Source organism: Ornithorhynchus anatinus, chromosome 15 (genome assembly GCF_004115215.2).
Source record: "Ornithorhynchus anatinus isolate Pmale09 chromosome 15, mOrnAna1.pri.v4, whole genome shotgun sequence".
Taxonomy (NCBI): domain Eukaryota; kingdom Metazoa; phylum Chordata; class Mammalia; order Monotremata; family Ornithorhynchidae; genus Ornithorhynchus; species Ornithorhynchus anatinus.
In genome coordinates, this window is record NC_041742.1 from 16765222 (window position 1) to 16793031 (window position 27810).

Below are 27810 nucleotides of genomic sequence, written 5' to 3' on the forward strand. Positions count from 1 at the left end.
GCTGTGTGACTGTGGGCAAGTCACTTAACTTCTCTGTGCCTCAGTTCCCTCATCTGTAAAATGGGGATTAAGACTGTGAGCCCCACGTGGGACAACCTGATTCCCCTGTGTCTACCCCAGCGCTTAGAACAGTGCTCAGCACATAGTAAGCGCTTAACAAATACCAACATTATTATTATTATTATTATGATCACAGACCTTACACACACACACATGCGCGCGCGTGTGCGCCAGCATCTGATGTACAGATTTAGAGGAAGAGTTTGGTAAGAGGACGGTACCCAGAGAGAAAATGGAGGAGGAGGAGTTAAGGTTGAGGGCTCCCTGGCCGTTGAGCACCGAACTGAGCTCTTGGGGAAGTGAAACAGCTTGACGAGGAGCTAGAAAACAAAAGACAAGGTCACCATCTTTCTAACCCAGGTAAAGAATGGTGTTTTCTAGCAGTCAGGGTTGTTGTGTCGGATGTGGAGTATTGAACCCCGAAAGAGCTGGGTGAATGAAACCTGTGATTTTCAGGCCTTTTCCATTTTTCCAGTTGCCAGAGGATAGTTTGAGAAGACATTATGGTATATTTCCCAAGTTGTAGCTGTAATTTATTTCTATTAATGTCTCTCTCTCCCTCTAGACTGTCAGCTCGTTGTGGGGAGGGAACGTGTCTCTTTATTTTTCCACTGTACTCTCACAATGTTTAGTACAGTGTTCTGCCCACGGTATGGGCTCAGTAAATATGAGTGAATGAATGAATGAGTCTGTAGAGAGGCCATTTTTTTCCATAGGCCTTTTTTCAGGTACCCAGTGTCATTATGGGTATGATTGAGCCAGGGTGATCGTGGTCTGTGATTTTCTCCCGGCTTTTCCCTCCCTTCACCTCCTCGCTTCCAGAGTGGTGACACCAGGCCCCCAAATCGTCCTTGACTTGGAAGAACGTTTAGGAAGTTTTCTCTGGGGAGGTAAACATCTTCCATGCCCCTTTGGTAGCATTATCTCTCACAAAGCGTGCTGATGAGCTTGTAATGATTATTGTTGCTCTAGTCTGGGGCTTGAAGAAGTATAAAAATTCCAGCGCATTTCCCCTACCCCCCCGTCATTATGCAATGCTTCATTGCCTCTGGACTTGTCATTGATTTTTAGTGTCTCAACTTGTGATGGGGGTTATTTCGTTTAACCTGCTTCTCTTCAGCACCAGAGCAGCAGAAATCGTTTGCAGATCCGACCCCCCCGTATTAATGATTGCACAATTGTTGCCCAGAGATTTGCATAGCATCCTACTGCTCTGAGAGGGGAAAATGCCCCGTCGCCTGAAAGCTCGAGCAGCAAAATGAACGCAATTGTTTTGCATGTCTGTGATGAGCAACATCTGCTTAAGTGTCTATTTTAGTAGCCTGGAAACAAGTCCTGTTTTGGGTTCTCTTAAGAAACTCCTCCGAGCTTCTAGGGGTGTCGGTATTCAGTCAGTTGTATTTATTGAGGGCTTACTGTGTGCAGAGCATTGTTCTGAAGGCTTGGGAGTGGACAGTATAAAACAGCTCAACAGACACATTCCCTGCCCACGGCAGGCTTACGGTCTAGAGCAGTCGAGCTTACTTGTGAGAGTCGCCATGATGGAGAAGGCGTGGGCTCAGACAAGATCTTGAAGCTTTTGTCCCCTCATCCAAGCGCTTAGTGCGGTGCTCTGCACATAGTAAGCGCTCGATAAATACGATTGAGTGAACGAATTAATGCTGAGGGTGGGTGAAACATCAAACGGGGTGTCCAACAGGGGAGGCCTCCTGGAGGAGGTGGCTTTGAAGGGTGCTATATATTTTTATTACCCTATTTATTTTGTTAATGAGGTGTCCGTCCCCTTGATTCTATTTATCGTGATTATGTTATCTTGTTTTTGTCCGTCTGTCTCCCCCGATTAGATTGTGAGCCCGTCATTGGGCAGGGAGGGTCTCTATCTGTTGCCAACTTGTGCATTCCAAGTGCTTAGTACAGTGCTCTGCACATAGTAAGTGCTCAATAAATACTGTTGAATGAATAAATCCCCCAATCTTTGATCTGTGGTCTTTGAGGGAGTGGATGCCAAGAACAAAGTGGCCTGTTGGTCAGTGTGCACATTCAGCGCTTAAAGTACGGTGGCCAGGCACATAGTAGGCGCTTAAGAAATACTGTAATTATTATGTAGGCCATTTTCCTAGCAAGCCGACGGGAACTTTCCACAATTAATGAAGCCCCCACATGCCTCCCCCTCTCCAGTCTCACTGGAGCCAGTAGGAATAGTGGCAGTTATGTTTATGAAGCGCTTACTGTGTGCAGAGCTCTGTACTAAGCTCTGGGAAGGAATACAAAGGGGAGAGGTGGAAGTGGTCCCTGTCTCTCGTGGGACTTCCAGATGAAAAACCAGGGCTCTAGAGGGTGAACTGAAGTCACAGGGGTGCCCAATACCCATTGGCTTTGCGCTATGGAATTCAGGTTTCTGCCTCTTTTCCGATTCTGGGCATTTTATTGGCATAGACTTTAATGACACACTTGCCCTCATCGCTAGGACTGAGACTGTGACCCCACAGACATTACTGACAGTGGGTAAGGGCAGCATTAGATATAAAATAAATATTTGATCAGAATCGCCCTGTCCCAAAAGGGGTGCATACTATAATTAATAGTATTTATTGAGTGCATACTGTTTGCTGAGCACTGAACTTAATACTTGGAAGAGTACAATATGAGTTGGTAGACTTGCTTCCTGCCCACAACCATCTTAAAGTCTAAAAGGGGAAAAGAGCAGGGATCATATCCCCATTTTACAGGTGAAGAAATGGAGGCACAGAAGAGGTTAAGTGATTTGCCCGAGGACATGCAGGAGGCCATTGATTGAACAGGGCAGGTCAGAATCTAGAATGTAGATCTCCTGATTACCAGGCCTCCACCGGCCAGGCTATCTCCCCGCTGTATCAGAGCATCCTAATGTATTTTATTTTAAGTGGTATTTGTTAAGCGCTTACAACTTGACGGGTACCGTACTAAGCGCTGAGATAGATCCAAGTTAATCTATTTGGACACAGTCCCTGTCCCACATGAGGGTCACGGTCCCAATCCCCATTATACAGATGAGGGAACTGAGACCTAGAAAAGTGAAGTGACTTGCCCAAGTGACCCAGCAGATGAGGGGCGGAGCCAGGATTAGAACCCAGGTCCTTCTGACTCCCAGGCCCCAGCTCTATCCACCAGGCCACGCTGCTTCTCAGTCCTCTCTCAGTGATGCTTTTGGACTCAAGGGCGGCCAGTGCCGGCACTTGCTGATGGCAGACACTCAGATACACGGGACCTCACACGCATTTCCCCGAGCAAACAGCGTCTAGTCACGATGTCACATGAAATGTTGGGTAAAAGTCACCCCAAGCAGTTCCAGTCACTTTCATTCCTTCATTCAATCGTATTTATTGAGTGTTTACTCTGTGCAGAGCACTGTTCTAAGCGCTTGGAAAGTACAGTTCAGCAATAGAGACAGTCCCTGCCTACAGTGGGCTTACAGCCTGTAATGGGGAAGACAGACATCAAAACAAGTAAACAGGCATCAATAGTATCCATATAAACAAAGAGAATTATAGATATATACATATCAAAACAAGAAAACAGGCATTAATGTAAAGAGTTATAGATATGTACTTCCCAAGTCTATACGGATCCGGGCATTGCCTCAAAACAGTGGAACACAGCAACGGGAGCTGAGGCAGAGGAAGATTGGGTGCTGAGAATTCAGACCCAGTAATAGTATTCTTAACAAAAACAATAATAATTGAATTTGCTGAGTGCTTACTGTGGGTTGAGGACTGTACTAAGTGCTGGGGCAGATACAAGATCATCATGTCCCACGTGGACTCACAGTCTTTGTAGGAAGGAGAATGGATATTGAATTCCCATTCTGAAGATGAGGGAACTGAGACACAGAGAAGTAAAGTGACTTTCCCTTGGTCACAAAGCAGGCAGGTGGCGAAGGTGGGATTAGAACCCAGGTCTTGTGACTCCCAAGCTCGTGCTTTTTCCACTAGGTCACGCCGCTCCTCACGTAAAGGTGCTTGGCACTGTGCCGGTAGCGGGCAGGAGTTAGGCAGCCGATACAGTGTCATCTTCTCTCCATAACCATGTAGACTATATCTCTGTCTTGGAAACCGGATTTTTTTCTTCATTCCGTATTTCTCCATCATCATGTAGCTCGTCTTAATAAAAGGAAAAAAAAAACCCCAAGACTTTTATTGCAAAGCAGTGGTGCATAATTAATGGAGCACAGGCCTGGGAGTCAGAAGGACTTGGGTTCTAATTCTGACTCTGCCACATTTCTGCTGTGTGACTTTGGGCTAGTCACTTTAGTTCTGTGGGTCTCAATTAACTCACCTGGAACATGGGGATTGTGAGTGTGAGCCCCATGTGAGACAGGAATTATGTCCAACCTGATCAACTTGTATCTACTCCAGTGCTTAGAACGGTGCTTGGCACAGAGTAAGGGCTTAGCAAGTATCATAATTATTATTATAATCTGTGCTTTTTACCTCAGGTATAAAATGGGGAGTATTAGGGTGAGCCCATGTGGGACAGGGAGTGTGTCCAATCTGATTAACTTGTATCTACTCCTGCTCTTAGAACAGTGATTGGCACAGAGTAAACACTTAAGTATCATAATCATCATCATCATCATCATTATTATTATTGGTTCACATTTGTCGAGAAAGTGTAAAGGATCAGTGATTAGCTGCCATCCCATCCCCCAACCAGAAACGTCTGCGTGGTCCCCTTCCTTGCAGTGTACCCCGAAACAGCAGCTGTCTTCCTCTGCTGCTCAAAGCCACCTGCTGCTAGTGAAACTTTCAGCTGGCTCGGGAGGCCTCCCCAAGCCTCGCTCAGCTTGCCATCTACCCCAGCCCAACCTGGCTCTTAGAGGCTTCCACCTTGACCACATTCCGCTACCTCACCCTATAACTCTTCGCACCCCTCGGGTAAGAAGCCCACTTGAGATTCCGGTGCAGTTCACCCCCCTCTTTATGTAACTCTTGAAGGCAGCTCAGAACCCAGCTTTGTTGGCGGCTGGGCTCGAGATGCATACCCTACCAACCGAACTCTAATCCTGCTTCGGGCCTTCGCTCTCCAAGCACCGGTCATTTCAGATGCATAAATGCCCCCTGTACCCCCACACATCATCACATATATTTTCAAATGATAATTGTGTTATTTGTTAAGCACTTATTGTGTTTCCGGCACCGTACTAAGCGTTAGGATGGATTCAGGCAAATGGGGTTGCGCACAGTCCCCGTCCCACTCACAGTCTCAATCTCATGGCATAGGGGATTGAGCACGGACCTGGGAGTCATAACGTCATGGGTTCTAATCCCGGCTCTGCCACTTGTCTGCTGTCTCAACTTGGTCAAGTCACTTCACTTCTCTGGGCCTCAGTTCCATCATCTGTAAAATGAGCATTAAGACTGTGAGCCGTATGTGGGACAGGGACTGTGTCCAACCTGACTATCTTGTATCCATCCTAGCTATTAGAACAGTGCCTGGCACATAGTGAGCACTTAACAGATTACTATTATTATAATCTCCATATGACCGATGAGGGAACTGAGGTCCAGAGAAGTGAAGTGACTTGCCCAAAGTCATACAGCAGACCAGCAGCGGAGCTGGGATTAGAACCCATGAGCAGCGCTGTGTCGATTAAGCGCTCACTACGTGCCGATCGCTGGGGTAGAGATGGGATGATCTGAGGGATGGAGAGTGAGAGGTGCTTTGCGGGTAGGTGTTTGGATTGGGGGAGATTCAGTTGGTCAGGCCCAGTTCCCAAGAACTTATCAATCAATCATGAGTTTACTGTGCGCAAAACACCGCAGTAAGTGTTTGGGAGAGTACAATATAACAACAGGCACATTCCTGCCCACAAAGAGCTCACAGTCTGAAGGGGCAGAACTCAGCCAAGATGCTGCTTTGGTAAGAGAGGAAGCCTTTTCTGCTTAACGTGGCTCAGGGGAAAGAGCACGGGCTTTGGAGTCAGAGTTCATGGGTTCGAATCCCGGCTCTGCCACTTGTCAGCTGTGTGACTGTGGGCAAGTCACTTAACTTCTCTGTGCCTCAGTTACCTCATCTGTAAAATGGGGATTAAGACTGTGAGCCCCACGTGGGACAACCTGATTCCCCTGTGTCTACCCCAGTGCTTAGAACAGTGCTGTGCACATAGTAAGCGCTTAACAAATACCAACGTTAAACAGGATTGTTTGCTTCTAACCTTGACCTAGGCCTGTCAAGTGCACCTTTCCACATTCCCAGGCCCTGGGCCTTGGCCTTGTAATTATCCCTCCATCACCATCTCACCCTAGCTAGCTCCAGCACATCCTGACCTCCCTTGGCTATCTTTTCCGGGTCCTCCTCTCGCCTCTCAGGAAACCCAGTCAGTTCCGCCTCCCAACCCTGCCTCATGTCTGAACGCACTCTTTTTCACGTTGGAACAGAACGACAGGAGGGACATAGTTGTTCTTTGGGGTCTGTTCCGGGAAAGCAGGATGAGGTAGATAGCTCCTTGTGGGCAGGAATTGTGCCTTCTCCTGCATTGAAGTGCTTAGCCTTTTCAGGGCCAGACTCCCTGTCTATCATACTTTCCTCGTTCATGAATCTCTTTCCATTCATTCACTCAGTGGTATTTATTGAGCGGTTACTGTGTGTCAAGCACCGTAGTAAGTGCTTGGGAGAGTACAATATAACAATAAACAGACGCAATCCCCCGCCCAAAGAGAACTGACAGTCTCAGCATCGCCGGCCTGCCGTTACTCAGTTTTGCATCACCTTCTCACATATTTCCCTGGGAAAGAGAGGCGCAGTGGTGAAATTGGGGTTCACCCTGTTTATTCAAAGGGTCCAGCCACCCTAGGTAGTATTACCCAGTTAGGGGAAAGGTATGGCCATTCCTTCTGTTACCCCTTTATGTAGCAGCTCAGTGCTGCCTCAGACTAATCCCTTAAAGTTGTGAACCCCATTTGGGATACCTTCTGTGTTCGACCCGCTTATGTCTTCTCTACTGCAGCACTTAGTACGGTGCTTTGGCCAAGAGAAAACACTTAACAAATATCACAGTTTTTGTTATTTTGCTTTGTTGAATCAATCATGAAGCTTTACAGGTTGGCGCTGTTGGAGTTGTGCCCCCTTCCGGTGTTTTGGGTTGGATGGGCTGTATTTTAGCCGCTGTCCTTGGCAGTAAAGAAACCTGAACCTTTCAGCAGTGTCGTAAATGGAACCACCTGCCTGGCAGAGAACAAAATGCTCATTTGACCTCGGGGTGCTCCATTTGAGGAGCAGAGACAATTACCCAGTTACCCCCCTCACATCTACCTTCCTCAGTCTATCATTTCTGGAAAAATGTAACTGAAAGTGTCCACCCAGGCTGATGGAAGAGTTTACATTAAAGCTGCTCTCTTTTTCTTTTCCCACCAGGAGATAAGGAAGGAGGTGAAGAAAGAGAACCTCTCCAGCAAGCCAACCGAGAAGACGATGCACGACGCAGCCAATGGAAGCTCTTTGTTGTCTTCTGACACCATCATTAGAAGCAAGAGAGGTACGCTGCCAATCACAGCCCTTCCCGAGGATTTAATCTCAAAAACATGTTTCTGAATGGAATGTGCTCGTGGTGTTGAAAAGACGAAAGGGCAGAGAAATTCTTAATGGTACTGAAAATTCTGGGTAACAGAAGATTAAGGAAAATCTCCAACAGATGGACTGAGATGAGGTTAAAATTCTCGTATATTTCCCAGAGCCCACAGGCTTTTCCCTTTGAAATCCACTTCCAAGCACAATTTTTTTTTATCAAGATAATTTGATAAACTCTTAGCAAAGTAATGGGATAGAACCAGGGTGACCCTCCGTTCAGATGGAAGACTGTCTTGGGGACTCACGGGGAAAGAATTTGAGGTTGTTTTTGCCGGTCATAAAGGGTAAAATTTGCTTTTGCTTTTTGGGGGTCTTTAAGTTGATGTTTTGTGTTGGCTTCGCTTTCATTTTCACGAACACCGAGGGAGTTCTCTGTGCTTCCAGCTTTCGGGATCCCTTCTCCTTTTCCCTCTCACCTTCCACTGAATTCCCAGGGATAGTTTTAGAGGAAACTGTCCAAAGGAGAGGTTATTTGTTCGCTCAAAGCGTTCGGAGCTAAACGAAGACCAGTTTACATAGCTGGGGAAGTAACCGCTGATCCTTCACACAGTGCAGATGGGACAAGAATCTGTTCTATAAACTTGTAGATAGTTGGATTTTCTGTATATGACTGAAAAATAGAGTCTTGTATCTTCCTATCTTCCATCCTGGCTCCCTTCAGTTTCCTTCTTGTATGCCTTCCTTGTAAATATTAAGGTTTGAGTTTTGGCCCCGGTTCCATAGTAGCTGGGGGACACAGGGTCAGCAGTTTTCATTTTAAACCTACCGAGGGCAGGGCAGGGGAGTGCGCAGTGTAGTCAGGTAGTAGACAAGGGTGGGTCAGGGAAACAGGAATTGAGTTAACCTTGACCCCCCTCAAGATGCAGGGACTGTGTCGATTTCCCACCTGAGCATTTTCTTCTCGTGCTTAGTACAGTGCTCTGTGTAGGGTAACGGCTTACTGCTACTTCTACAACTAATAATAATTGTGGTATTTCTTAAGCGCTTACTCTGTGCCGAGGTCTGGGATAGATTCAAAATAATCAGGTCCTAAATGGGGCTCACACTCTAAGTAGGAGGGAGCCATGGGTATTGAATCCCCATTTTGCAGATGAGGGAACTGAGGCATGAGAAGTAAAGTGCCTTGTTCAGGATCACATGGCAGGTGACCACCCTCCTCCAAACTGACAGACAGAATCCCCCCATCAAAACCTTATTGAATGGCACATCTCCTCCAGGGGGCTTTCCCTGACTGAGTCCTCCTTTCCTCTCCTCCCTTTCCTTCTGCTTCACCCTGACTTACTCCCTGTATTCATCCCCCTTCCCAGCCCCACAGGATTTATGAACATATCTGTAATTTATATTAATGTCTGTCTCCCTCTCTAGACTGTAATCCCATAGTGGGTGGGGGAATTTATCTTCTTATTGTTATATTGTAGTCTCCGAAGCATTTAGTCTAGTGTCCTGCAAACAGTAAGCGCTCAATAAATACAACTGAATGAATGATTGAAAGGTACTGTGGCTGAGCTGGTGTTAGAAACCTTGTCCTCTGTCTCTAGGGCCTGTGCTCTTTCCATCAGGACACACTGCTTCTCTTCAGTCAGCCATGGTATTTGAGTGCTTACCATGTGCGGAGCACTGCACTAAGCACTTGGGAGAGTACAGTATAGCAAAGTTGGTAGACACATTCTCTGCCCACAGTGAGCTTCTCCTGATAATGACTGTGATATTTAAGCACTTACTATGTGCTAAGTACTGTTCTGTTCCGACTACTGTAGACACAAGGTAATTGGAGAGTGTCTCGGCTCTCCCTCGCATCATTCACCTCAAATCTGTTCATCCCTCTTGTGTCTCCTGGATCGGCCTCGCCACTAAACGCTCGCCACCTTGTATACACCGAGGCGGAGAATTCCCAACCCGAAGCACGTCCGCTACGGGATCCTTGGATGTGCAGTCAACACCTCCCACACTTTACAGGTGCACATCTGATCATGTCCCGGAGCTAGTCTGTAGTAGTGTATACTTGTCGAAGTTGGTCAGTCATATTTATTGAGTGCTTACTGTGTGCAGAGCACTGTCTGTACTGAGCGTTTGGGAGAGAACAAAATAATAATAATTATTGTAGTATCTGTTAAGCGCTTACTATGTGCCAAGCACTGTTCAATGCACTGGAGCGGTTACAAGGTAATCAGGTTGTCCCACGTGGGGCTCACAGCCTTTTTTCAAATGAGGTAACTGAGGCACAGAGAAGTGAAATGGCTTGCCCAAGGTCACCCAGCAGACAAAGGGCAGAGCCGGGATTAGAAACCAGGTCCTCTGACTCCCGAGTCTGTGCTCTTTCCACTAATCCACACCTGATTATTGTTATTAGTTTAACAGACACATTCCTTGCCCACAGCGAGCTTACAGTCTAGAGTAAGCACTCTAGTAGCATTAGGCCTCTCTTGGCGTCAGCGGTGAGGCCAGAAGATCCTTTGGGGTTGACGTGGTCACATTCAAGGAAACCTTTTAGGAACTTGGAACTCTATCAGGCTGTGGCACAAAAAGCTTGTGGTAGAGTAACTTGAGTTCTAGACAAAAATATGCACGTATTTCATTCATTTGTATTTATTAAGTGCTTACTGTACAGAGAGCACTGCACTACGTGCTTGGGGAAGTACAGTACAACAGTAAACCGTGAAATCACCTGCACACAACGACCTTACAGCCAGGATGGGGGGAGACAGAAACCTGTACAAATAAGTGTGGCTCACTGGAAAGAGCACGGGCTTTGGAGTCAGAGGTCATGGGTTTGAACCCCGGCTCTGCCACTTGCCAGCTGTGTGACTTTGGGCAAGTCACTTAACTTCTCGGTGCCTCAGTTCCCTCATCTGTAAAATGGGGATTAAGACTGTGAGCCCCACGTGGGACAACCTGATTCCCCTGTGTCTACCCCAGTGCTTAGAACAGTGCTCGGCACATAGTAAGCGCTTAACAAATACCAACATTATTATAAATAATATGACAGATATATACATAAGTGCTGTCCAATGGGCTGAGCCTCTCCAAACCGTTTTACCATCATTTCTTTGGTCCATCAGAAACGGCTAGAAATCCAGGTTCCACAGGGCGTCTCGCAACGATAGGTTTTGTAGTGTGGTCTTATTGGCACTTAGAATAGTGCTTGACACGTAGTAAGGGCTGAACACATACCGTAATTATTACTTCGGATCATCAAAGATTGGGCTGGTCTCCAAGACATCTGGACCAATTCCTGCTCCTTTACCTCAATCATTTTGGTTCATTAAAGAGCTTTTCAAAAAACCTTAACTGTAGATTTTTTAAAAAATTTGCCAAAAGCTCTCTTTTACCAGAATTCTAGACTCTGACAAGCCCAAACAGTCATCTGAAAGGTCTCAAAATAGTCAAGAGAACTTTGATGAAAGCGAAATGGCCACCTCACACTCAAGATAATGACACTTTTTTGAGGTTGGTCTATTTGGCTACCTTTTCTGTATCTAGACCAGTAAAGGAAAAAAAAAATCCTTTAATGAATGAGAAATGTAACACCAGCCCAGTGATTTTTATTTTATTTTGTGGATTGAATGCTGTTTGAGGTTTCTAAAAATGGATATAAACTGGAACCTTTCAGTATGTATTTTTAAAACGCTTTTCTTAGTCTTTGTGTTTTAAGCCTGATTTTTTTTTTTAGGGGGTAGCCACAATAAAAATATGCCAGTCCCAGTCAAACTTTTGGGATAAAAACATTATCATGGCCTGAGGAAGAAAGTACTTAAATCTAAATTGAAACTATTTAGTCTTTTACTCCAATTATCATTCAGGATTTATTGTGTTAAGGGTTCATTCTGTAATTTCTTTTTGTTTTTCAAACATTTATTTTGATCGGGATCATTGGAGATCAGTTACCAGAAAAGTCCAAGCTTACGTTTCAGGTCCGAATTGATAAATGTTTTGGTGGTTATCTGTGCCATGTGAACCTTGGTTCAATTTCACATTCTACTTTTGCTTCTGGGAGGGTAAGAGACTGTAGTCTATTGGAAAAAGGTGTCCACTGTCCCAGTTTCTGTTTCTTTCTCCATTTTTAGTGCTTCTCTTTTTTTAATCGGAGAAAGTACCTCTTAGCGCTTTGTGGGGTTTTTTGGTGAGATGGGTTAGGTTTGTCTCTAATTTTCTGTTGTCTTATTAAATGCGAAGCCACATAGGGTATCTGGTTGGCTTTGTAGTTCCCTCGCTTTTATTTCCAGTTTTTCATGAGTTTAGTAGTTGGGAAGTCTCTGTTTTATTTTGTGCATTTGCCATTACTTGCATTTTTTGTTGTTCGTGTTACTCACTTTTAAGATATGAAATGCTTGCAAGCACCTGGATTATTCATATTTCCATTTCTCAGTGCAGTAGAAAAATAATCTGCCTTTAACAGTGGACTTTATGATTTATTCTGCATCTCTGCAGTCTTGGCAAGGGGCCTATTATAACCTTGGATGTGATTTTTTTAAATATTTGTCAAGCGCTTACTATGTGCCAGGCACTGTACTAAGAATTGAGGTAGACATACAGGTTGGATACAGTCGCTATCCCACGTGGGGCTCACGGTCTTAATAACTCATTTAGAAGAGGTAACTGAGGCCCAGAGAAATGAAGTGTCTTTCCCAAGGTCACCCAGCATACAAGTGATGGAGCTGGGATTAGAACTAAGTCCTTCCAACTCCCAAACCCAGGCTCTTGCCACTAGGCCACACTGCTTCTAGGATCTTGCTAATAGGTGGTGTCCTGTCTCTGATAGACAGGAACTTTAGCCTCATAAAGGTGTGATATTATCATTTTAAAATGATGTGGTGTGGCTCTAGCTTCAGAGCAAAACCATATATGGATAGATTGGGGTTTAGTCTGTTGGTTTCGGGATTTTTCATGCAATCAGGGCTTCTTCTTGTAGCATCTGATATGCTTCCCCCCATTTGGGCAGGGAACTTGTCAAATTCATCTATTTTTTATGGTTTTTAGCGCTTAAGCTAGGTGTCAAGTACTGGTGTAAATACTGAGGTAGATGCAAGTTAATCAGTTTGGATACAGCCCCTGTTTCACGAGGGATTCACAGTCTAAGTAGGAGAGAGAACAGTTGTCGCGTCCCCAATTTACAGGAGAGGAAGCTGTGGGACAGAGAAGTGAAGCGACTTGCCCACAGTCACACAGCAGATCAAATGGGGGCTACTTGAAGGGCTCAGCTGGTGCAGAGGGGCTGAAGCAGCAGTTGGGGACGAAAGCCGGGAAGAAATTCAGAAAACATGAAACTGTTTCTTGTGTTAGTGTCACCCCCGCACTTAGTTTTCAAAATTAATACTCGGGCAAATTTGGATGGCTACCTTGCAACAGCCATAGACACCGTCTACCGCAACCCCCTCACCTGCTAAGCTCCATTCCCGGACAGGGACCAAGACTTCCGGAACACTCTCTCAACCACTTAGTACAGTGCTCTTCACCCAAGAGGAGGTACTCAATCGACATGACATGTGTGACTGGTTTCCTTCAAACTGAACTTGTCCTTTCCAACCCTCTCACCTGGCTTCTCCTCCCGTCTTCCCAGTCTGTTACCTTGAGGTGATCCTTCACTCCTCCCTAGCTTCTAATTCCCACATCCCATCTGTTGCTGAATCCCTTCGGTTCTTTGTTCAGAACGTTTCCAAGATAAGGCAGCTGTAGTCTTGGACTTTCAGTGAGTACTGTAATTCACTTAATTGGAGTGACACTTGCAGTAAAAAACAAAACAAAACAATTCAGCATCATCTATCCATGTGAATTTTCCTATGACAGTTGTCAAGTCAGAATCAAGGGATTTTGTTCTGAGTCTGAAATACGGTGCGTGGTACTTGATCCTGGCACTTATGTCCATAACTGCAATATATTTATTTCTCTTAAATAAATATATCTCCCCTTCTAGGCTGTAAACTCGTTGTGGACAGGGATTATGTCTGTTATATTGTTCTGTTGTATTCTCCCAAGGGCTTAGTACTGTGCTTGACACAGAGTAAGCGCTCAAAAAATAGGATTGAATGAATAAATGAATGATAGTTATCCCCGGAGTGACTAGATGAGTAAGACCGCCGTGCGTAGACCCAAACAGCTGGTTCATATTGGGAGGTGAAACCGGGCCGGAGCAGATGTCCAGATACACACGTTGCAGCCTGTGATTCCTGGCCAAATTTGGGTGTTTTGGGGGTTTCTCCCTCCTGCTGGAAGCCTTGTTCCAGGTCTTTGCTGAGGCGCCGTGACGGTGGCAGGGAGGAGGAGGAGGAGGAAGGAGGATTGAGGAGAACATTTCCTCTTCAGTTTACATTCTTGGGAGAGGGAGCAGTGGACACTTCCCCCGGCCCGCCGCTCTGGGCCTCTGGCCCAGTGGACCCAATGGGACCACCCCCAGGCCACGTTGAAAAATCAGAAGGACCTGGGTTCTAATCCTGGCTCTGCCACTTATCTGCTATGTAGACCGTGAGTAAGTCACTTAATATATCTGGGCCTCAAGTATCCTCATCTGTAGAATTGGGATTAACTCTGTGAGCCCCGTATGGGACAGGGACTGTGTCCAACCAGGTTTGCTTGTATCCACCCCAGCACTCAGTACAGGGCCTGGCCCACAGTAAGCGTCTAACAAAAGCCGCTACTATTATTATTTCTTTTTTCAAAAAAGGGCAGAAATAGTGTGAAAGTGACCACATGGTATGTGGAGAGGGGCTAAGGACATTTATTAGCTTCTTCAGCAGGCCGGTAGTTCCTTTGCTTGGAGCTTACCTGGACCCAAGAGATCTCATCCTACAGGGGCCCCGACACTTGTCCAAAATGAATGCCAGAAAGAAGGGGCTCCAGAGAGCGAGAGGGCACTTCCAGTAACTGAGAACCAACATGCCACTGGCAAGTGGCACCTTGGACATTGGTAGGCTTGGCTTCCTCCCCCTGCCCGCCGACCCACAATGAAGCCCAGGCCCGAAAACTCACAAGTAGGTAGGTGTGGCGAGAAGAAGGGGACCCCCTTCTTAGCACTTATCTTCCTCCTGCCATCACTGTCATGAATAGCAAGACAACAGAGCAACCAGCACTGGAGGAGGATCTGGACCACCTCCATCCATCAGTGGAATTTATTGAGCGGTGTGCAGAACACTATATTAAGCACAAGGGCGAGTACAGTAGATTTGGAATAGAAAATCAGGTTTCCCCCAGACCCACAAGTTGGCATTCAAGGCACAGTAGGAAGTTCTCTAAATATAAACTAAAGAATTGTTCATTTTTGCATTGGCTTCCGTGACGTGGTACTGTTTTAGAAAGGCTTTGTTCTGTTTGACAGATGATTGAAAGTACAGGCAGCAACTGCCAAAAGCAGTATCAAGAAGCAAGTCAGCAAAGGGGGAAAAAAAATGTGACCAACTGTTTAGGTTTCATATTTGGCCCCTACTAAAAAATCTTTTCGTGGCCTTTTGATAAAAGTCATGGCTAGACAGAAGAAAAAGTTTTTTTTCTGGGAGATATCTCTTATGTTTCTGGGCTTTGGGATAAACAGTAAATCCACTTCTTGGTTTCAGGGCAGCAAATCGGAAAATCAAGTAAATTCTATTATAGATAGAGTGCTTAGTACAGTACCCTGCACACAGTAAGCGCTCAAAAAATACAGTTGAATGAATAATGGATCTGTGTATCCAGCCAGTGAGAGGGCACTCGCCTTCTAGATTGTAAGCTACCTTTGGGCGGGAAACATGAAATAATAATAGTAATAGTAATAGTTATTATTATGGTATTTGTTAAGCCCTTACTATGTGCCAGGCACTGTTTTAAGCTTGGGGGTGGATAAAAGCAAATGGGGATGGACACCGTCCCTGTCCCACATGGATCTCAATCCCCATATTACAGATGAGGTGACTGAGGCACAAAAGTTAAGTGACTTGCTCAAGGTCACACAGCCGAAAAGCAGCGGAGCTCATGACCTTCTGACTCCCAGGCCTGTGCTCTATCCACTACGCCATGCTGCTTCTCTAAAGTGGCTGTTGACTATGTTGTATTGGACTCTCCCAACCACTTAGTATAGGGTTCCTCATATAGTAAGGTCTCAGTACTTATCATTGATTCACTGCTTGATTGTAGATTTGTGCGTGATGATGTCTGTGCTGGCGCCAGATATGCATATTGGCAAGTCATTGGCGGAAGCAGTGTGGGCTACTGGATAGAGCAGAAGCCTGGGAGTCAGAAGTACCTGGGTTCTAATAATAATGTTGGTATTTGTTAAGCGCTTACTATGTGCAGAGCACTGTTCTAAGCGCTGGGGTAGATACAGGGTAATCAGGTTGCCACACGTGAGGGTCACAGTTAATCTCACAGTTAATCCCCATTTTTCAGATGAGGTAACTGAGGCACAGAGAAGTTAAGTGACCTGCCCACAGTCACACAGCTGACGAGTGGCAGAGCCGGGATTCGAACCCATAACCTCTGACTCCCAAGCCCATGCTCTTTCCACTGAGCCACGCTGCTTCTAATCTCAGCTCTGCGACTTGTCTATGTTGTGACCTCGGGCAAGTCAGTTCTCACTTCTGGGCCTCGGTTGCCTCATCTGTAAAATGGGGAATTAACATAGTGAGCCCCACGTGGACATGGATTGAGTCCAACCTGGTTTACTTGTATATACCCCAGCACTTAGTGCAGTGCCTGGCACATAGTAAGTGCTTAACAAATGCCATTAAAAAAAAACACGCTTATAACACTGATTTCTTTATCAATGGACGAGAAGCCCTGGGTGATCACTTCCCCTGCATCATACGTTCCTAAGTGCTTAATAAAGGGCTCTACACATAATAAGCTTTCTATAAATACCATTGTTTGATTGATTGATCTATGCATGATCACAATTTCCCAGAATTGATTTCTTATAGCCTTGAGGCATTGAACCTGAGGCATGTTTTGGGTCTTGATCTAATAATAATGTTGGTATTTGTTAAGCGCTTACTATGTGCAGAGCACTGTTCTAAGCGCTGGGGTAAACACAGGGGAATCAGGTTGTCCCACGTGGGGCTCACAGTCTTAATCCCCATTTTACAGATGCGGGAACTGAGGCACAGAGAAGTGAAGTGACTTGCCCACAGTCACACAGCTGACAAGTGGCAGAGCTGGGATTCGAACTCATGAGCCCTGACTCCAAAGCCCGTGCTCTTTCCACTGCGCCACGCTGCTTCTCTATATCTGTCATTGGCATCACTGAGTTCCACTGCTCATATTGCAATTTCTAACTTCTCGCTTGCAATTAAGCAGGTTCCATGGACTAAAGGTCCTAACCCCGTAACAGGATAGTGTGTACTGGACCTGCTTCAAGTAAGGAAGCAGAGCCAGATAAGAGGCAGCTTTTTCAAGGAAATTGTAAACCGTTTAGTCTATTAATCAACCAGTCAAAATGATTGAGCTCTTACTCTCATGCAGAGTACAGTACTAGTGTTTGGGAGAGTACAGAATGACAGAGTTGCTGGCACATTCCCTACCCACAAGGAGCTTATATTCTAGAGGGGAAGACTGATGTATAAATAAATTATAGACATGTGCATAAAGTGCTTGGGGGCTGAGAGACGGGTGAATATTGGGAGCAAATCAGGGCAAAGCAAAAGAGAGTGGGAAAAGAGGAAAGGAGGGCTTAGTCAGGGAAGACTTCTTGGAGGAGATGTGCCTCCAATAAGGCTTTGAAGGCGGGAGTGGGGGAGAGTAATTGTCACATATGAAGAGGGAGGGCTTTCCAGGTCAGAGGCAGGACATGGACGAGTGGTCTATCTAATACATGCCCAGCCTCTACCAGATGGGCCAAAGTGGTGATTTTACTGATGGACCCTCATTGTTATTAGCTCGTTGTTGGCAGGAAATGTGTCAGTTGTTGTTCTGAACTCTCCCAATCGCTTAGAACAGTGCTCTACACACAGTAAGCGCTCAATAAATACAATTGAATGAAAGAATGAATGAATCGTTGACTTGGTGTCTTTAGGTGGAGTAATGGACTAGATCCGCTTTTCATATCATCAGGCCCGAACCCATTCGAATAATAATAATAATGGTTATGGTATTTGTTAAGTGCTTATTATGTGCCAGGCACTGTACTAAGCTCTGGGGTGGATACAAGCAAATCGGGTTGGATGCGGTCCCTGTCCGACATGGGGCTCACAGTCTCAGTCCTCATTTTATAGATGAGAAAACTGAAGCCTAGAAAATTGAAGCAACTTGCTCAAGGTCACACAGCAGACAGGTGACAGAGTCAGGAATAGAACCCGTAACCTTCTGACTCCACTACGCCATGCCGTTTCTCTGCAGTATGGTGTGTCGGCTTGGCCAGATCTATCCAGTCCTTTCATCAATCGGTACCCCCATGTAGTTCATTTACGAGGTCACCACCGGCTGCTAACAGCCAGTGTGCTCTTTATTTACATAATTCCCACAGCCATCAAGCCCCAGTGCAAAGATCCAGGTGACCATCAATTCAAATTCGGAGCTGTCAGGTTACCGGGGAGCCGAGATAAAACGAGAATAAAGTTGTGAGATCCTCTATGGCAGAGATTGTGCTTGCAGACGCTATTGTTAGGGAAGTGGCGACTGTCTTCATATTATGCCATCCAGTGGTCTCTGACCCTTAGCGACTCCATGGATACATCTCTTCCAGATGCCCCACTTCCATCTGTAAACGTTATTTCTGGTAGTGGATCCGTAGAGTTTTCATGCCAAAAATACTAAAGTGGTTTACCATCGCCCTCTTCCACACAGTAGACTTGAGTCTCCACCCTCGCCTGTCTCCCGGGCCGCTGCTGCCCAGCACAAGTGAGTTTTGCCTTGTAGCAGATGGCCTTCTACTCGCTAGCCACTGGCCAAGCTAGGAATGGAATGGGTCTGCCTCTGCTTGACTCTCCCGTGAATATATCTATGATTCTATTAATCTATTTTCATGGTATTGATGCCTGACTACTTGTTTTGTTTTGCTGTCTGTCTCCCCCTTTTAGTTGCGAGCCTGTTGTTGGGCAGGGATTGTCTCTATCTTTTGCCAAATTGTACATTCCAAGCGCTTTGTATAGTGCTCTGCACACAGTAAGTACGCAATAAATATGATTGAATGAACGAATGAATAGCCAAGACTGCTAGAGGTCTCTAGGTGCCATCCTGAGAGGAGAGGTAAGCAGTATGGCCTTATAGAAAGAGCACGGCGTCTGGGAGCCAGAGGACCTGAGTTCTAATTCTAGCGCTGCCACTTGCCAGTTGTGTGACTTTGGGCAAGTCACTTCTCTGACCCTCTGTTTCCTCATCTGTAAAATGGGGATTCCTCATTTGCTCGCTCTCTCTCTCTCTCTCTCTCTCTCTCTCCAACTTAAATAAAAAAATAAATAGTGGTATTTGTTAAGCACTTACTCTGTGCAAAGCACTGTTCTAAGCACTAGGGGATACAAGGTGATCAGGTTGTCCCATGTGGGGCTCACAGTTTTAATCCCCATTTTACAGATGAGGTAACTGAGGCCCAGAGAGGTTAAGTGACTTGCCCAAAGTCACACAGCTGGCAAGCTGTGACTAGGAGCCCCAATGGGACACAGACTGTCCACCCTGATGCTCTTGAATCTACTCCAGCTCTTAGTACAGTGCTGGTCACATAGTAAACACTTAACAATTCCGTTATTATGTTTATTGTGGTACTCTGTTCACTTTTGGCACTCAGGGAATACTATTGATCGGACGAGGTACTAGAGAAGAGAGGTTAGGTAGTTCACCTAGGTCTGGGACCATCGAGATTTCTTTGGTCCTAAGCACTGGTTCAGAGAGCAGTCTAGGTCCTCTTCAACCTTGGGTCTAGGCAAAAAGCTGCTTCAGCTGGATTGCCCCTCAAAGGCGAAAAAGTCAGCGTCACATACAGGCTTTTCATTCATTCATTTATTCAGTAGTATTTATTGAGCACTTACGATGTGCAAAGCAGTGTACTAAGTGCTTGGAATGTACAGTTTGGCAACAGTTAGAGACAGTCCCTGCCCAATGATGGGCTTACAGTCTAAACGGGGGAGATAAGTCTCTCTCTCTCTCTCTCTCTCTCTCTCTTCCATTGGAGCGAGTCTCACGGAACTGTCGTACTCAGCCAGCCCCTTAGTACAGTACGTAGTAGTTGCTCGATAAATAGCGTTCCTCCCACTACCGCCGATGGACGGATCCAAAACCCTGTTCCTCGGGTGCCAGAGAGGCAAACATCAGTGCCTTCCCAGAGCTTCAGTGGGCTGAAAGCAGAATATCCATTCCGCTTGCGTCGGGTGTTTGTTTGAGTTGGGGCAGCCCGCTTGGAAACCAGCTCCGCTGGCACTTGGAGACTCGGGTGAGAGCGGTCAGCCATGCCAGGCTCGCCTCTTGGCTCAACAGGGCCATTGCCGGCCGGTGACCCAAGAAACCGGAGGGCACCCAACGAGCAACCCCATTAACACCGTCCTTGTCGGCTTCTTTGTGTTGTTTCTTGCTACCCAACCTATTGAGCCATTCTTTTGCCAAGTCTCTGAATTATTTAAATGAGAGTCAAAACATTGGGATTCTCTTTGAAGGCATTATCTGCCCATGGTTTGAAACCAGGCCTTGGGTTTCAGAAAGCTACAGAACGGCCGCGGTTTCAGGGGGATCTCAGCTCTCAGAAATACCCCAAGATTCCAAATGGACTGGATTCAATTTGTTTGCCAAAGATGTACTTTTTAAAAGTACTTGGTAGTAATGAATTTGTAGAGTGCTTTTATTTTTGCCAAAATGCTTTCATTTCCAGCTGCTTTGAGGAGCAGGTGTTTTTGATCCTTTTTTTTTATAGTATTCGTTAACCACTTAATATGTGCCAAGCTCTGTACTGAGCACTAGGGTAGATATAAACTTAGCAGGTGGGACACTGTCCATGTCCCATTTTGGGCTCCAACTCTTAATCCCCATTCTACAGATGAGGTAGACGAGGCACACCTCTGTTATATTGTTGTTATACTTTCCCAAGCGTTGACTACAGTGTTCTACATACAGTAAGTGCTTAATAAATATGATGGATTGAGTGACTTGCTCAAGGTCACCCATCAGACAAATGGGGGAGCCACGATTAGAACCTAGGTTCTTGGACTCCTAGGCCCAGACTCTTTCCAATAGGTCATTCCAATTCTCTTGACCAGGTTAGACTTAGTAATAATTATGGTATTTTTTAAGCACTTACTATGTACCAGGCACGGTATTTAGCACTGGGGTGGGTAGAAGCAAATCAGGTTGGTCACAGTCCCTGTCCCATGTGGGCTCATAGTCGCAACCCCCTTTTAAAGATGAGGTAACTGAGGCACCAAGAAGTCAAGTGGCTTGCCAAACGTCATACAGCACACAAGTGGCAGAGCTGGGATTTGCTGGGATTTGAACTCGTGACCTTCCAACTCTCAGGCCCATATCCTATTCACAAGACCATGCTGCTGTTTGCTTCAGATAGCGGAAGGCAGTTCTTTTTAGCCCTCTGACACCCTTCCTCCTCCTAGATTTTGAAAGCTCTGCACGTGCTGTCCCAGCGCTGTCACCCAACAACTTCAGTGGTCCATGTTTGCAAAAAATGTTTTAGGGTAAGAGATATTCTGTTTATACTCAACAAGCCAACTTTATTTAGAATCTTTATTCAGTTGGTTCTTTGAAATTCTCAATTTCTCTGTGTGTTGAAAAACACTCCATGGGGTATGTAAAACGAGAATGGGTAAAACACTTTAAATATAGCATATCCTTGGCATTTTACCAGAAGCAGTGTTGCTAAGGCTGGAAGGGAGTTCAAATTTTTTTCGTATCGCCATTGCTGCAGGAGCTGCAGCATGGCCTAGTGGGTAGAGCATGAGCCTGGGAGTTAGAAGGACCTGGGTTCTAATGCTGGCTCTGCCACTTCTCTGCTGCATGACCTTGGGCAAGTTACTTAACTACTCTGGGCCTCGGTTACCTCATTTGTAAAGTGGGGATGAAGAACGTGAGCCCCATGTGGGACAGGGACTGTGACCAAGCTGATTACTTTGTATCTTCCCCAGCGCTTAGAAGGGTACTTGACACATAGCATAGTAAGCACTTAATAAATACCATCATTATTAGGAGAGCAAATGTCACAAATTATTATTATTATTAGATTAGCATCATCGTTTACCTTGGGTTGCCAATCCCTGAGAACTGCCCCTGTAGAATATGCTAGAAAGTGATTATTGGCACTCTCCCGCCCTCTCTAAGTTGTTGATATACTGCTGCTGCCCATGCTTTCTGACTTTGAAGTGGTGAATTATGATTTTCTGATTTCACCTTTATAAAGTGCTATTTTCATAGCCTCCCCTGTGAACCAAAGCAAGCTTACTCTCAAGAGCCAAGGTAGTGCTTATTAAACAGCAAGATGATACCGCAGTATCTTGCCCAGCTGCAGTCAGATGGCATTTGAATGGAAAGAATCAGCAATTCTTGGCCTTGCCCATCTGTCACCTTTCCCTCTGAGATGCACTTCATTAAAATCCAAAGATAAATGAAAATGCCGTCAATTAAGTGTGGAGGGTAAAGGCTAGCTTGAATTAATAATGCTTTTTTTTCCTGCCTTGAGTGCCCTGCGAATCACAGAACGTTCTCTAGCATATGATCTCCGCTTGCTTGATATTTATTTAGTTTTCATATTTGTCTTGGGTGCCTATCTTGAAATGAGAAATGAGGACCCTTGAATAAATGAAGAGAAAGGTTAGTTTACCGAAAACCAGCTTCTCTTCTCCCTCCCCCGCTAAGGTGTAGCTCTGTAGCTCCCACCGGGAGCAGCGATTAAAGAATCACGTCAGAGGTCACTGACTACATCTCCCATTCCAGAAACTGCCCCAGCTGGGGGAATAACTCAGGTAAAGGACGGTGTGGCCAGAGTGCTTCTAACAGGGCAAGAGCCTCAAAGACTGAAAAAGAATATGAAGGATTACTGTAAGGTTGCGGGGAGAGGGGGAGAACACAGAGATGGAGAGGGAGAGACAGATGGAGTGAGAGAGATTCTTTTTGAACAGAAGCTATGTAAGGATCAAGAGAGCAGGAGACAGAAGTGAAAATACTGGCAGCTGTTACAAACATCAGACATGACAGCAGATCTTAAGAACAACATGCAAAATGCCACTAGGGTTGTGGATCCCAAACTGGCCTTTTCAGTCACACAGAAACCCATAGGTGAATGTCACAGTTAGTGGCATATTCTTCAAGAATGAAGGTCAGTTATTTACACACTCTGCATATGACATTGAGGTTAAATAGCTGACGGTTTTGGATCCAGGCATCTCTTGCCATTAGGCTGGAGTGGATGAAGAATCTCATATTCTACATCGTTAGTTATGGGAAGAATCTAGAGGGTCTTATGGAAACACCCTAATAATAGTAATGATGAGCGTGGTATTTGTATATGCACCAGACACTCTACTAAGCACCGGGGTGGATACAAGCAAACTAAGTTGGACACAGTCCCTGTCCCACATGGGGCTCACAGTATCTTCATAGAATCTGTTGGTAGAAATCAGTCTAGCTGTACTGTAAATTTCTAAAGACGTGTGAAACCTCTCTCCACCTCACCCAACTTGGATCCCCATATTCAGAGTCCTTCTGAAATCCCTCCCCCTCCAGACTGTCTCTCTTAATTTGATTATTAATTAATATTCATGAAAATAGACTCAATTAATGTAGACTTCCCCTATTAATTTTTCATACCCTCCCAACTACCTCTTTGGCATTTCTACAGCGCAGTGCTTGTATAAATGTCAACTTGCGTACTCTACTTTTTAAGCTCTTATTCATCCACATTCCCTCCCCCATTGGATTTTCCTCTGTTTGGATTTGCAAATGGGTTTGCATTAGTCTGGAATCCAGCTAGGGGAAATTGTTCTTTTTATTTTTTATTTTTTTAAATGGTGTTTGTTAAGTGGTTCCTACGAGCCAGGCACCGTATTAAGCAGTGGGATAGATACAAGCTGATCAGGTTGGACACCGTCCCTGTCCCACGTGGGAATCACAGTCTTAATCCCCATTTTAAAGATAAGATTACTGAGGCACAGAGAAGTGAAGTGACTTGCCCAAGGTCACCCAGCAGTCAGGTGGCAGAGCTGGGATTAGAATCTAGGTCCTTGGGACTCCCAGGCCCTTGCTCAAAGCCATTCTAGTCCCGGACTTGGAGTGGCAACAGAGAGGAAAATGGCAACTAGCCCCAAGAGAGAAAATCCCCAGCTGCTGGGTGCCATCTACCCCGCTGGCTAGGCAGTGCCCCAAGAATGTGCTTGCGAGCTACTGATAACTCCTCCTTCTTGTGAAAAGGAGGTGATTCTCCTTAGAGATGGAAAGGCTCACACCCCCTTATGTGCTGGTCCTAGATGAGAATGACTGTGCACAACTTGGTGTTTTTTTTTCTGGGTCCTGTTGCTCTCCTCTAGACTGTAAGCTCCTCTTGGGCAGGGAATGGGTCTATTATTTTCATCAGTTGTACTCTCCCAAGCACTCAGTACAGTGTTCTGCACACAGTAAGCACTGAGTAAATACATTTGATTGACTCTCCTCAGATCGGCTGCTCTGTGGAAGAGAAATCTGAAGAGAGGATAGATTAGTCTACTCAGAAGTTATCAAGGATTCTCTAGTTGGGGTGTATGTCTCATACGGGCCTTTCCGTTTCCCGGTATCTTGCTGCTTGCTTGTGTGTAGCTGCTGCTGAAATAATAAATTCTGTCCCAGGGAAATGGCGATGGGAAATTTTTTTTGACTCGGCTCCCATAAGACGTCGCTTCCCCGAAGCCATCGTGGCTGCGAAGTAGAGCGGAGAGAGACGGAGATGAGATTGACCAGTTTTTCTCCCGCCGGTGGCAGTCGCCCCCCGGCCTGGTGGTCGGCACTGTAGCTGTGCACCTCAGCTCCTTCCTCTCCCTCCCGGCTTGCGTGCACACATACCCCCTTGTGCTCTCATCCATAACGCACATCTGCACTGCAGCATCGCCCGCGGCTGCCTTTGTCTCTGCTCAGACCCCTGCTGCATGGCAGCAAAGCAGGCCCCAGATGAGCTCCGAGGGCGAGAGCGGTGTGAGGTGGAGCAGCGACCTTTGAGTGACAACTGGTTTTCTTCAGGCACCCATCGAGTCAGTTCCGGGGAGCCACTCGAGTCGGTCTGGCAGAATCGCCTCCGAAAGCAAGGATTGAGGGAGGCGTCCCGGGCTTTCGGGAGCGTGGCGAAGAGAGGTTGGGTCCGGGCTCCCCGATAACGGACCTTCCATTTGCCTCTGGTAACGGGGAGGTGGTATGAGGAAGAGGATGCCTTCCTTTTCTCTTTGCGCACATGTGACATCTGTTTTAGCTGCCCGACCAGTACGCGAAGCCTATTCTTTTTATCTTCTGCCTCGGTTCATGTTTATTTGAAAAGAGTGTAAGGAACAGTGTGCTCCTTGGTTGTAGTCTTACCGATGAGAATTGATCAGATGTTAACAGTCAGTCAGGGGTTATTGAGCACTTAGTGTATAGAGAGCCCTGTACTGAGCGCTTGGGAGTGTACAGTACAATAATAAACAGACACTTTCCCTTCCCACAACAGTCTACGGGGGAGACAGACATTAATATAAATAAATATATGACAGATGTGTACCTAAGTGCTGTGGGTCTGGGAGGGGGGATGAATAAAGGGAGCAAGTCTGGGTGACATAGAAGGGAATGGGAGAAGAGAGAAGGAGGGATTATTCAGGGAAAGCCTCTTGGGAGAGACGTGGTTTTAATAAGACTTTGAATTGGGGGAGAGTCATCGTCTGTGGGTTGTGAGGAGAGAGGGCGTTCCAGGCCAGAGACAGGACCTGGGGCGAGAGGTCGGGGTGAGATGGACGACACGGAGGTAATCACGTTCATGATCCTCTAACCCAGCGGCTTTTAGCCAGTTACTAAGCACTGCTCAGCCCTGAACCACCGGTCCCAGTGGGGCGAACAGTGGTCCGCATTTAAGCCACTTACCCCAAGACTATATCCGAACCCTGGTAGCATATTTTCCCCCCAGCTCTATCTAATCGTCTCCCTCTTTCCCCACACAGGAGAACGAAGCCGCCGGCGGAGGTGCCAGGTGGCCTTTAGCTATCTGCCTCAGAATGACGACGAGCTGGAATTGAAAGTCGGGGATATCATAGAGGTGGTTGGAGAAGTAAGTAATCCGGACACGTATAAGTCTGGCCCAGCCAGGTGCTCTCATGCTCCTCATCCACCTGTCCAGCCGTCCTGTCTGGGTGCAGCGGCCTTCTCATTCTGTCATCCATTTTGGTGTCGCCGGTTTCTCTCACGTGGAACCTTCTGCACAGAAAATTCTGCCCGCCCATACCCAGCCACCCTCCCCCTCCTCGCTGCACCAGATCCTTCCTGGATTTCCCTCCCTCATTCCTCCTAATAATATTAATACTTGTGGTATCCACTGGGTGCTTACTATGTGCTGAGCTTTGTACTGAGCTGCAGGGGTAAATACAAGGTAATCGAGACTGGTACAGTCCATGTCCCACACCGGGCTCACCGTTTCTTCACCCCGGTTTTACAGTTGAGGGAACTGAGGCCCAGAGAAGTGAAGCTGCATGGCCCAGATTCACACAGCAGACAAGCGGTGGAGCCAGAATTGGAACCCAGGTCCTTCTGACTCCCAGGCCCATGCTCTATCCACTGGGCCATGCTGCTTCTTTGCTAAAATACTCAACTTAATACTAATGATAATAATAGTGGTATCTGTGAAGCACTTACAGAGTGGCAAGCACCAGGGGAGAATCAAGATTCTCAGGTCGGACACACTCCTTGTCCCAGATGGGTCTCAGGGTAAAGAGGCGGAAGAACGGGATTGAACAGAGGCAGTTATTTTAGGTCTAATCCTGTGTGCGCTCCTAGTGAGCCCTTTCTTTTCACACATCTTTAATGCTGAAAGCCTGCGGCCTCTCCCCAGTGCCACCAGGCTGAAGCACGAGCTATCCCGCACTCCTTGGCGGCAGTGTTTTCCAGTCACCTGTGAGGTCTCCGGTTTCTTCCGTTTTAAAGGAAGACCATTTGTTGTCATTTGTCTTAGGGTGTCTCATTCCCCCTACCTACTCCCCCCAACTAGATTACAAAAAAAAATAATTATGGTATTGATTACTAGCTGCCAAGCACTCTTCTAAGCACTGGGGTAGATACAAGCTAATCAGGTTGGATGTGTAGTCCCTGTCCCACATCTCCCCCGATTAGACTGTAAGCTCGTCAAAGAGCAGGGACTGTCTCTATCTGTTACTGATTTGTACATTCCAAGCGCTTAGTACAGTGCTCTGCACATAGTAAGCGCTCAATGAATTCTATTGAATGAATGAATGAACATGGGGCTCATAGTCTTAATCCTCATTTTACAGATGAGGTACCCGAGGTACAGAGAAGTTACGTGTCTTGCCTAAGGTCACCCTGCAGACAAGTGGCAGAGCTGGGATTAAAACCCCCGTCCTCTGAATCCCAAACCCATGCTCTGGCCATTAGGCCATGCTGCTCTCTGGGTCTTTGAGGGCAGGGATAATAATAATCATGATAATAATTGTGGTACTTTTAAGTGTTTACTATGTGCTGGGCCCTGTATTAAGCGCTGGGGTGGATACAGGCAAATCGGGTTGTACACAGTCCCTGTCCCACGTGGGGCTCACAGTCTCAATCCCCATTTTACAGATGAGGTAGCTAGTCCCAGAGAAGTGAAGTGACTTTTCCAAGGTCCCATAACAGACAAGTGGAGCAGAGATTACGCTGGCTACTTCTTATCATACTCTAGACTGTGAACCCATTGTAGGGTAGGGATTGACTCTCTCTGTTGCCGAATTGTACTTTCCTAGTGCTTAGTACAGTGCTCTGCACACAGTAAGCACTCAGTAAATACCAATGAATGAATGCTCTCCCAAGACCTTAGTACAGTGCTGCACACAGAGTAGGCACCCGATAAATATTGTAGATTGTTTGAGATGCAGCCAACCTGGGAACGCATGTGGTATGCGTTAAGAATTGTTTTCTGTATCCTCTAAGGACAGGCTAAGAAGAAATAGACTGGGGAGAGGGGTCAGTCCTCTCCCTAGTCAGACCTAAGAGAGGGCTGAAGAATGGGTTCACCCACACTTGTGTTCAGCAATTTTTTTGTTTCCCAAATATTCTTTGCCGTCAGCC

At 46.2% G+C, this 27810-nt stretch overlaps 1 protein-coding gene across 6 annotated transcripts in view; it reads left to right on the forward strand.

The window, feature by feature from the left end:
* The window catches only part of SH3KBP1 (SH3 domain containing kinase binding protein 1), a 184315-nt gene that overhangs the window by 62715 nt on the left and 93790 nt on the right, over window positions 1-27810 (forward strand). For all 6 annotated transcript variants that reach the window (XM_029079759.2, XM_039914149.1, XM_039914150.1 and 3 more), the window contains 2 exons: window positions 7453-7573; window positions 25701-25807. In XM_029079759.2, the coding sequence (XP_028935592.1) occupies window positions 7453-7573; window positions 25701-25807 (228 nt within the window). The remainder of the gene's footprint in view (window positions 1-7452; window positions 7574-25700; window positions 25808-27810) is intronic.